Here is a 12,284-nt window from a genome sequence, read left to right as displayed (position 1 = left end):
TGCAAACAACAACGAACTGTTCAACTATAATGACTATAGTAGCAAACCCCTGGCTACACCTACTTGTATTTTACACAAGCCTGCATAGGCACATGTTTGCAGAGAGCCCCGCCCCATGGTCCCCGCACCCAACAAACGGCCCACGCCCAACATGCAGCCCCCCAAGGCTGGCCTCAACAGAGCGTCTGCATGGACCCATGTTGCATAAATGCAGGATTTTGTAAGCATATGTTTGTATAGACATGTGGGCATAAGTGTGTATACATGTTGCATAGATATAGGTGTTTGCGTGGATGCATGTTTGCATAAACACATGGTGCATAGACACATTTGCATAGATGCATGTTGCGTAATATATATTGCATAAACATGTTTCATAAACGCATGCTTGCTTATTCCGTAAATGCATGTCCCCATGGGAACATATTACGTAAGTGCGTGTTTGCATGGACACGCTTTTGTGTTTTACCTAAATGCATATTTGCTTAAGCACGTACCTACATGCTTCCATAAACGCATGCCTCCATAAATGCATATAGCTTAAACGCATGCTGGCATGTTTTAATTTGTACTGCATACATATATGCTTAGTTTGAACTGTATACATATGTGCTTATTTACATTAAACTGTATACATATGTGCTTAGTTGCATTAAACTGTATACATATGTGCTTATTTACATTAAACTGTATACATATGTGCTTATTTGCTTCAGACTGCATACATATCTGTTTTTTTGCCTAGGACTACATACAAATGTGCTTATTGCCTTGAGCTGCATACATAGATGCATGAATGGCAAGAATACTTGTATACCTACCTGGGTACCCGCATACTTACATACTTACGGGGTTGTATAGCAGTAGACAAACATTGTCTAGGCCTGCATCTTTGCAGAACTGCGTATTAGTTTGTCTTATACAGTCAGTTTATTATGTATCTGTTAGACTAGCTAATGCCTCGTTTCCACTGAGCGGATCGGTTCGGTTTGGTTCGGTACGGTATGCTATTTTGAGTGTTTCCATTATGAAAGCGGCCCATACAAACGAACCATACCACTCCATTCAGGGTCCTGCTTCAGATGTGGGGCCATAGCAAATGGAACGGTTCGGTTAGGGCGGAGCAATGTCTTTCAGCAGAACCAGTACTATTTCATCAAGCCAACCACAGAGTAGCCAACCACAGAATACGCCCAATGCACCCCGGCACACTGGTAGGACATGATGATTGTTCTGATCAGTATAAGGTATATATTTACTGATCGTACTGTTGCTTTAATTTGGCATCCATTATTAACAGGAAGTGTAGTATATTACACCCACTTCCTGTCCAGCAGATAATCTTTCTACAGTGAAGGAAGCATGATAAAGACCTCCACTATTTCTTAATACTGGCCTTGGAAGCATAAGTCTGTAAGTAGGCTGTCATTAGTTTTCAATTAATTAGTATATGTTCTACTAATTCAAATACATTTCATCTGTTTGTTTGGTAGGATGTTTCTGTCAGGGAGTTCATTCAGCTAGGCCTCATTTGTGCTACCTAGTGCCTTAACAGTATTGTAGCATGCCTGTTACTATTTGCATTTGTGATGTAATGTTAAATGCTAATGCATATTTTTATAATTTGTGTTTTGCAGTTTTACAAAAAACTTATTCTCAGTAAAGATTACAACTATTAGCCCTTCCTCCTGAGTCTTTATTGGGAAGCTGTTAGCTGTCTGCCAAGCCTTGTACTTTGAACACATTGTGAGGGCAGAACAGTAAAAAGACTTTTAACACAGCGGGCCTAGTCTAAAGAAGAGTGGATTCATTCTGCTCATCATCAGCTAACCTCTACAGCCACAGACATTACAAAGAAGTAATCTGTTTCATCATGCAGCACACAGACAAGGATACTACACCAGTCATCCCTCAGCATACACAAGCAGAGGAAAGCATACACAATATGCCAACCAACAGGTCACGCTGCACAAGCTCCAGAGTCTCTAGTCAGTCGGATCAGACATCAGCTAGTGCTGAATCTGCCAGGTCCAAGCGCACTAGCTCTAGACATTCAAGCTGCTCTAACCTGTCATCCACCAGTGCTGCAGCAGCCAGGGCCCATGCAAAAGCAGAAGCCGCGCGTGCACTGGCTTCCTATGCAATACGTGAAGCTGAAATGATAAGAGAACAGGGCTGCATAGATGAAGAACATCATATGATTAAAGCTAAAAGTAAAGCTGAAGCACTTAGAAGAAAAGCAGAGGTGAAAGCATCTTTACATATTATCAAGCAAGAAAAAATAGCTTCAGCAGCCTTAGCTGAAGCCGAGGTGCTCATGAGAGCTGCAGAAGAACAGTACAGAGAGCCCTCTGTGATAGATACCCAGATGACACCACTCAGTGCAATCCAACGCACTTGTGAGTATGTACAATTGCACGCAAACATGGACACTGATCAACAGTCTAATGATGCATTAGAATCATCCAGGGTCCCGCTAGCAGCAGGCAACTTTGACATAGCTCGATGCTACAAGACTGAACCAGAACTTTACTATAACAAGCCAAGTAGTTACATACTCAGAGACCAATCTGTTGGTCCTTCAGGAAATCAAACGAATGGTGACATAATCCCTCCACGGGAAAATAAAAATCCGGCCTATAGCAGAAAGACTTGCAGTAAACGAGAACAACCACATGACTATAGTGGGTTTAACCAAACATCCCAACCGTCTTACCAGCCACAGACATGCCCTGTGTTTGTTCCCAGAAAATGCCCACCTGAGGCAGCAGGAGTCACAGATGTGACAAAATACTTGATACGCCGTGAAATGGTGAGCTCTGGTCTCCTGAAGTTTGATGATCGTCCAGAAAACTATTGGGCCTGGAAGTCATCTTTTCTAAGCAGCACCCAAGAATTAAATATGGAAGACAGGGAAAAGCTTGATCTACTCTCCAAATGGCTCGGACCAGAGTCCACTGAGCAAGCCAAAAGAATCAGGTCAGTACATGTTCATGATGCGACAGCAGGGCTTACAATGTTATGGCAGAGATTGGAAGACTGCTATGGGTCACCTGAAGTAATTGAAGATGCACTTCTGAAGAAAATTGAAAATTATCCAAAAATAACAAACAAAGACAATCAGAAGCTGAGAGAGCTTGGTGACATACTTTTAGAGCTGGAGGCGGCAAAGGCTGGTGGATACCTGCCAGGCCTCTCATATTTGGATACAGCACGTGGAGTGAAACCGGTAATCGAGAAGCTTCCTTACAGCTTACAAGAAAGATGGATCACGCAAGCATCAAAATACAAGGAAGATCATCAGGTAGCATTTCCACCTTTCTCCTTCTTCGCCAAATTCATTGTGAATCAAGCTAAAATACGCAATGACCCAAGCTTCGCCTTTTTGAACATGGGAGGCTCCAGTTCTGTAAAGACAGAGAAACAACCTTCAGTGCACAATAAAGAACGCAGAGCAACAGTGTCTGTACGGAAGACAGAAGTACCGACTGAGTTTGAGGCCAACCAGGATAAAAGCTCAGGAATGCAAATTGAGGACCCAGATAAGCAGTGTCCACTACATAACAAGCTTCATCCACTGAGAAAATGTCGCAGTTTCAGATGCAAGACAATAGAGGAGCGCAAATCTTATCTTAAGGACAAGCGCATTTGTTTCAGATGCTGTGGTTCAACTCAACATGTTGCTAAAGACTGTGTGAAGACAATTCGATGCAAAGAATGCAATAATGACAACCATCTGTCTGCTTTACACCCAGGACCAGCACCATGGAAAACAGAGAATCCGGTAACCCAAGAAGATCATGGTGGGGAGCAAAATGAGAGTGCATTACCAGCAATAACCTCAAAGTGCACTGAGATCTGCACAAACACATTTAGCTCTAGATCATGCTCCAAGATATGTTTAGTCAAGGTGTATCCTGCAGGCCTCAGAGAGAAGGCAATCAGAATGTATGCAGTCTTGGATGAACAAAGTAACAGATCTTTGGCAAGAACAGAGTTCTTTGACCTCTTCGGGGACAGAGGAAGTCCAACTCCGTATACTTTGAAGACATGTTCAGGAGTTGTGGAGACATCAGGGAGAAGAGCAAACAACTACATCATCGAGTCATTAGATGGGAAAACGCAGCTGACTCTGCCCACTCTCATAGAATGTGATATGATACCAGATGATAGATCAGAGATACCCACACCTGAAATTGCATGTTACTACCCTCATCTGATGCAAATATCAGACAAGATTCCAGTACTGGACCCAGGTGCTGCAATTATCCTTCTACTTGGAAGAGACATACTGAGAGTGCACAAGGTCAGAGAGCAATACAATGGGCCACACAATGCACCATTTGCACAGCGTCTTGACCTTGGATGGGTCATCATTGGTGATGTATGTCTGGATGGAGCTCACAAGCCGGCAAAAGTGAATGTCTACAAAACAAACATGTTGCAAAATGGCCGCACATCATGTCTTAGCCCCTGTACCAACAGGATACAGATTAAAGAGAGACTAGTCAACCCAATACAAAAGCAGAAAGTTCAGAGTTACATGGAGGCCAAAACCTCATCTGAAGATACAGATGAGCTAGGATGCAAAGTGTTTGAAAGAACACGAGATGATGACAAACCAGCACCATCTGTTGAAGATAGCCTCTTCCTTGAGATCATGGACAGAGAAGTCTTTATAGATGAGTCAAACAGCTGGGTAGCTCCACTACCTTTCCGTTCACCCCGACGTCACCTTCCTAACAACAAAGGACAAGCAGTGAAGCGTCTCACCTCGCTGCGACGCACTCTAGACAGAAAGACAGATATGAAGGAACACTTCCATGATTTCATGCAAAAGATCTTCGACAGTGGTCAAGCTGAAATAGCACCACCATTGGAAGAAAAACAAGAATGTTGGTACTTACCAATATTTGGAGTGTATCATCCTCAGAAACCAGGACTGATACGAGTAGTATTTGACTCCAGTGCAAAGTATGAAGGCCTTTCCCTAAACGATGTCCTCCTCAGTGGACCTGACCTGAATAATACACTCCTTGGAGTCCTCATCAGGTTCCGAAAAGAACGCTTTGCAGTAACAGCAGATGTACAACAAATGTTCTACTGTTTCCTTGTCCGCAAAGATCACAGAGACTACCTGAGGTTCCTGTGGTATGAAAACAATGACTTTAACAAAGATGTTACAGAATATAGGATGAAAGTACATGTGTTCGGGAACAGCCCCTCCCCAGCTGTAGCTATCTACAACCTGAGACGAGCAGCACAGGAAGGTGAAGAAGAGAATGGAACAGATGCTAAACAGTTTGTCATGACAAATTTTTATGTAGACGATGGACTCGCTTCTTTCTCCAGCAACGAAGAGGCTATCGACAGCCTGAAAAGAACAAGAGAGATGTTAGCAGAATCTAACATAAGGTTACACAAAATAGCGTCCAATAGCAGCAAAGTCATGGAAGCGTTTCCGCCAGAGGACCGTGGAAAAGACCTCAAGGACCTGGATCTAGGAACAGATTCACTGCCCCTTCAAAGAAGTTTAGGGCTCAGTTGGGATCTCAAAACCGACAGCTTTACATTTAGAGTATCCAGAGAAGAGAAGCCATTCACGAGAAGAGGTGTCTTTTCCACGGTCAACAGCCTTTACAACCCCCTAGGATTTGTAGCCCCCATAACCATGCAAGGCAATGCTCTTATGAGAGAAATTACTACTGAACATGAACAAAGTGAATGGGATACACCTCTACCTAAGGAGAAAGAAATGCAGTGGAAGTTGTGGAAGGACTCATTAATAGAGCTTGAACAACTTATCATCCAAAGGTCATATGTCCCTGTTTCTTTGTCTGCCACAAAGCAAAGAGAATTGTATGTATTCTCAGATGCATCCACTATGGCTATAGCAGCTGTAGCCTACCTTAGAGTAATGGACTTTGAAGGACAAAGTTATGCTGGGTTTATCATGGGAAAGTCCAAACTAGCTCCACGTCCTGCTCACACTGTTCCACGTTTGGAGCTTTGTGCTGTTGTCTTAGCAGTGGAGATGGCAGACTTGATCGTTGCAGAACTTGACATTGAAATTCTTGCAGTGAAGTTTTACACAGACAGCAAGATTGTGTTAGGATATATTCACAATGCTTCAAGAAGATTCTACATGTACGTGTCAAACAGAGTGATACGCATCAGAAAGTCCACGCGGCCAGAACAGTGGCACTACATCAGTACAGATAAAAATCCAGCTGATCATGGGACTAGACCGGTTCTAGCGGCTGCCCTTAAGCACACTAACTGGTTTTCAGGACCATCTTTTTTGACTAGATCAGAAATCGAAGAGACCACTCAGTTTGAGACATTTGAACTTGTAGAACCAGATAACGACAAAGAAGTACGTGCACAAGTAACAGCGTTTAGTACCATAACTACTAGAGGTAACCTTGGTGCACACAGGTTTGAAAGATTCTCCAGCTGGAAGTCACTCATTCAAGCTATAAGAAAGCTTATTCACCTAGCCAAATCCTTCTGTAGAGCTACAAACACTGACAAGTGTAATAGCAATCATCTTATGCAAGCCAAAATCATCATTAGATGTATTCAACATGAAGTTCTCATCACACTTATGGCTGAAGTCATGGCTATCATGAACGCTCGACGTTTAGTTCAAGTGTCCAGAAATGCCGGTAGTCTTTACACCAAGCAATGGAAGCAAGTTCAGAGTCTTGCAGACATCTTCTGGAATAGATGGAAACAAGAGTACCTGGTGACGCTCCAGTCACGCAGAAAATGGCAAGCTGACAAGCCTAACCTGCAAGTCGGAGATGTTGACCTACTAAAAGACGCTCAGGTCCACCGAAACGAATGGCCAGTTGGACTCATTGTCGAGACTGTACCTAGTAATGATAGTAAGGTTAGAAAGGTCAAAGTTAAAGTCATGAGACAGGGCACCCCTAAGGTGTACTTTAGACCTATCTCTGAAGTTGTTTTACTTCTTAAAAAATGAAACATAGTGGTATAATGTTCATTATGCCAGGTGGGGAGTGTTCTGATCAGTATAAGGTATATATTTACTGATCGTACTGTTGCTTTAATTTGGCATCCATTATTAACAGGAAGTGTAGTATATTACACCCACTTCCTGTCCAGCAGATAATCTTTCTACAGTGAAGGAAGCATGATAAAGACCTCCACTATTTCTTAATACTGGCCTTGGAAGCATAAGTCTGTAAGTAGGCTGTCATTAGTTTTCAATTAATTAGTATATGTTCTACTAATTCAAATACATTTCATCTGTTTGTTTGGTAGGATGTTTCTGTCAGGGAGTTCATTCAGCTAGGCCTCATTTGTGCTAGCTAGTGCCTTAACAGTATTGTAGCATGCCTGTTACTATTTGCATTTGTGATGTAATGTTAAATGCTAATGCATATTTTTATAATTTGTGTTTTGCAGTTTTACAAAAAACTTATTCTCAGTAAAGATTACAACTATTAGCCCTTCCTCCTGAGTCTTTATTGGGAAGCTGTTAGCTGTCTGCTGATAAGGTTGGAAATAATAGGTTGGAGTTCTACTTAAGTTGTTTTTCATTTTTCTACATAATGTGTGCGTGTCAGTTGTAAGACGTAGCTTAAGTCTTTCCAGATGTGTCCAGCGTCATGTATGTTGAAATTATACTGCTTGTTACCTTATATGGAAATTTGCGCAAACTGATGCTTGTGTAACCAAGCCTTATAAAAAGCCCCAATAAAGAGCCGACAGGTTCAGTTGAGAGTACGGGACCTTTAAGGCTCGGATCTGATATACAGAAATCTATATTCTGTGTCTTATTTCTTTGATAGCTAAATTTGGCAAAGCAATATAAACTAGAAGCAGTTAAGTTGAAAACTGCACTTAACATTTCTGGCGCCCGGAAGTAGGGACACACCGATGACACTTCAAGAGGTGGATGAATTGGACTGACGGAACAAAAGGTCAGGCATTCCGGGAACCACAGATTGAAAAACCTGCGCAGGTAAGAAAAAGCTTTATTTTTCTTATATTCTGTGCTCCCCTGATTTGTGCCTATCCGTTCTGTCAGTTACGGTTCTCCTGGTTTTAAAACACCAGCCTCTGTAGTGGTGAGTCTAGAATTACTGCATATTGTGGTTTATATTGCTGGAATTAATTGTTGTTTGTTGTCTGTCTGTCTTGTTGAGAAAGTGAATGAGCCTTGCCTAGGTTGGTATGAATTGAAAGAATATCATCCCAATGAGCAGTAGAATGCGTCCTTAACCTCGCAAGAGGACTTTGGGGGTCTGCCGCTTAAGTTTGATATTCAATTTAATTCATAAACCATAGACGGGTTGAAAGTATAAGCCCTGTCTGCTCCATAAAGCAGGGATAAGAGTGTATGAGAGGGATTCCCAGATACAGGGGGAATGAGGTCTCCATAAGCCCGGAGATCTAGTCGGATACCTGGTCACTTAAAGGAATGCTTGTATATGTGTAGCTGCCATTCTGGTCATAATATTTGTGAGTTGGCTAGCATATAAAGTAATTCGATTTCAGAAATCTCATCCTGGAGAGGTTTTTAGTATTCTGGCACCCTAGGAGGAAGGCAACGAGGAACTAGTGTAGCTTTTTTAGTATTTAGTACTGTACACTAAGTGTCCCACACGCTACCTAGGCACGGACTGTCAGAATGGGCCAGCAGAACATGAAACCCCGTCAGGGAATTGTGGTGCATTATACGGTGCCACAGATAATTAAGAACATCTATGGGAAAGATGAAGCATAGGACTTAAAGGATGTCCTTCGTAAATTTAAGGTGAAAGGAGCAGCGGGTTTAGACCTGGATGTATGGAGTGAAATAAAAAGGGACAGACAAGGAGAGGTGTTAGAGAAGCAATGGATGCGTCAGATTCAATGCTTAATTAAGGTCTCAAATAGAGCAAAAGAAGAGGGGTGGAAATATAATTCAGATTGTGATGGTTGGGATATGAAAGACAGAAGAATAAAAAAAAAAAAAAAAAAAAAAAAAAAAAATGTTGAAATTTTAAATAATCTTAGTTCAGCCATCCCACCCCCATATACTGACATAGTACGTAAACTACACAAGATATATCCTGAAATTGAGGGTAGAGGATGGGTTTTGTATAGCAAAGCCAGCTGCTTTCTGTAGATTTGTGACACAGTTAATGAATACACATGAAGCAACTTGGCAGGATGGGGAGGATTTATGCAGACATAAAATGACTCTGACCCTGTTTAACTAGTTTATGACCGACCTACAGACCGAGCTGAGGGGGGATGGCAATTTAGAGACAGGAGGTCAGACACATAGACTCAAGGGCTCCTTTTATTGCTAGATTAGAAGCTTTCTCTCAGGCAAAACAGGAGAGAGGGTCAATATCACTCATGAAACAAATGCCAGGAGAGACTGTATCAGAATTTTACTTATCTATGGAAAGTATGATGGCAGATGAGGGATTGGATTTGGCTCTGCCAGTCACGATCTGAGCCTTCAATAGACAGTTTATGGAAGGATTAATTCCACAGATAAGTGAAAGACTGAAAGCCTGCATACCACCCTTAATTTGTTGCGATTTTTGGCAGAAAAAGGTTGCAAGGTTAATAAGAAAAAGTTGCAAGTGTGTCAGAAAAAGTTATCTTTTTGGGACATTGTATATCACAGGGTACGAGACATCTCACTGAGGAGAGGGTTCAAGTGATAAAGGGAATGTTACCCCCACGGAATTTCAAACAATTGCATATGTTTTTAGGTATTGTGTCATATTGTAGACAATGGATACCACATGCTAGCGCTTTGATGCAGCCATTATACGATTGTTTGAAAATTGTACCGTATATGCTTACAGAAGTAGCTTATGAGTCGTTTGTCACTTTGAAAAGGTTATTGATTTCTGCCCCGGTTATTGGTATTCCAGATTACACCAAGATATTTTATTTGTACATTGCTGAAATCACTGGACACGCCACAGGTGTTTTGACACAGGCACATGTAAAACAAAGATCCGTTGCTTAATTTTCAGCAGCATTAGATCCAGTGTCCAGAGGTTCACCGTCCTGTGTACGGGCGATAGCAGCGGTGTCGATAATCCTAGATAAGTCATCAGAAATTGTTCTAGACAATCCAGTTGTAGTGCACACCACACATGACATACATGCAATCTTGTCTCAGGTACAGCCCAAACACATTTCAATGGCTAGGCAACTGAGGTTACAGTGTACTTTACTCTTACCTCCAAATGTTACTTTTCAACGCTGTACAACTTTAAATTTGGCTACCTTTTTGCCTCTTCAGTCACCAGATTTGGCAAGGGGGAATAATAGTGCTAATAAGGAAGAAGAAGAGGAAGAAAAAAAAAAAAATTCTCGAGAACCTCTGATAAGAGAGGACATTCTAAAAACAATGGACTTTTTAGTTTTTTTGACTATTGATGAAATAATTTATCCATCAGATATGTTGCAGTTTTTATATATCATTTTTATGTGACAGGACATGTTTATTATATCAAGATGAGATATTTTTTACACATCATTTTTTACATTCATATATAGTGTATTTTCAGAGTTGAAAGGGTTAAACATCCCTACAATAGAGTCATTCTAGTTAGAAGGAACATCTGGTGATAATTAAGACAGAGTACATTTTTTTTTTTTCTTAAAGGTACATGTTACAGATACACCAATCTTAAATGCTGAGCACACTTTGTACATAGATGGTAGTAGGTTTGCTGATGACAAGGGTAAATATCACACAGGGTATGCTGTAGTGACTGATATGCAGGTAATTGAAGCACAGCTCTTACCAGCCCACATGTCAGCACAAGAAGCAGAATTAAAAGCTTTAGAACAAGCCCTAGAATACTTAAAAGGACGAGAAGGGAATATTTATACTGACTCTGCCTACGCTTATGGTGTAGCGCACAATTATGGCCATATATGGAAGGCTAGAGGTTATCTGACAGCAGCAGGTACACCTGTAAAACATGGAGAAGGGATTAAGAGAGTTCTGAACAATCTTTAAAAGGTTAAACGAGTGGCAATCATGAAGATAGTGGCACACACGAGCGCAAAAACAATTGAGGCAAAAGGAAATGCATTTGCAGATTTGACTGCAAAACAGGCAGCTCTAGGGGAAGGAAGCCCTGAAACCTTAGCAGCGGTAGAGGTGAGTATCCCAGAACCAACATGGCAGCAGTTGAGTAAATTACAGGAGCAAGCAGGGGAGAGCGAGAAAGATAAGTGGGTCAGAATGGGAGCAGCACCAGACCTTGACAATGTATGGAGGGAAGGGGGCAAAGTATGCCTGCCTGCCTCTCTGTACCCAGCAATGGCAGCGGCAGTTCACCTACCCACACATGTCAGTTCCAATTCCATGTATAGGATTGTGAACCAAGGATGGCTCGCCCCTGGATTCAGTAGCACTGCAAGAAACTACTGTGCAGCCTGCCAAATCTGTCTCCTGAATAACCCAGGATAGAGAGTAAAAACCCCACGGAAACACCAGGTTCGGGCCCAATACCCCTTCCAGAGACTGCAAATTGACTACATACAAATGCCTAAGAGCGGCCCCTTTGAATTTGTCCTCGTGTGTATCGATTTATTCTCAGGTTGGCCCGAAAGTTATCCAGTAAAATCAGCCACAGCAAAAGCCACAGCCAAGAAACTGATCACTGAGTTAATACCTAGGTTTGGTCTTCCTGAAACTATAGAATCGGATAGGAGGATACACTTTACAGTAGAAATCATGCAGAATGTGATGACCATGTTAGGGGTTCAACAAAGTTTTCACACCCCTTATCATCCACAGAGTTCAGGATCAGTGGAAAGAGTAAATGGGACAATAAAGTTGAAAATACAAAAAGCCATGCAAGAGTTAAACAAGCCATGGCCAGAATGCCTGCCTTTTGCTTTGTTCTCTATAAGATACACTCCAACAGGGAAAACAGGATTATCCCCATATGAAATACTTTTTGGGAATGCACCTAGATTAGGTCTATACTTTCCACAGAGTATGCAATTGCAATGTGATAGTTTGACTGCATATGTGATACAATTACAACAACGTCTAACTAAGATCCACAAAAGTGTGTATTCTTCTCTTCCAGACCCTAACTCAATAGCAGGTACACATACACTGCTACCAGGAGATTATGTATATGTTAAGAAACACACCAGAAAGACATTGGAACCTAGATTTGAAGGTCCTTATCAAGTGCTTTTGACTACAGCCACTTCAGTGAAATTGGAAGGAAAAGCAGCCTGGATCCACGCATCACACTGCAAAAAGAGTCTTG

General features: G+C 41.7%; 1 protein-coding gene across 1 annotated transcript; it reads left to right on the top strand.

Annotated features, from left to right (window-relative positions):
• Window positions 1–1,236: 1,236 nt before the first annotated feature.
• On the top strand, window positions 1,237–7,475 carry LOC141141639 (uncharacterized). Its single transcript, XM_073629187.1, has 2 exons — window positions 1,237–1,413; window positions 1,638–7,475. The coding sequence occupies exon 2, from the start codon at window positions 1,874–1,876 to the stop codon at window positions 6,986–6,988; it is 5,115 nt and encodes a 1,704-aa protein (XP_073485288.1). The 5' UTR covers window positions 1,237–1,413; window positions 1,638–1,873; the 3' UTR covers window positions 6,989–7,475.
• Window positions 7,476–12,284: the final 4,809 nt, after the last annotated feature.

This window comes from Aquarana catesbeiana, linkage group LG01 (assembly GCF_042186555.1).
Source record: "Aquarana catesbeiana isolate 2022-GZ linkage group LG01, ASM4218655v1, whole genome shotgun sequence".
Taxonomy (NCBI): Eukaryota; Metazoa; Chordata; class Amphibia; order Anura; family Ranidae; genus Aquarana; species Aquarana catesbeiana.
Note: the sequence above shows the minus strand (reverse complement) of the source record. Positions and strands in the feature narration are given on the sequence as shown.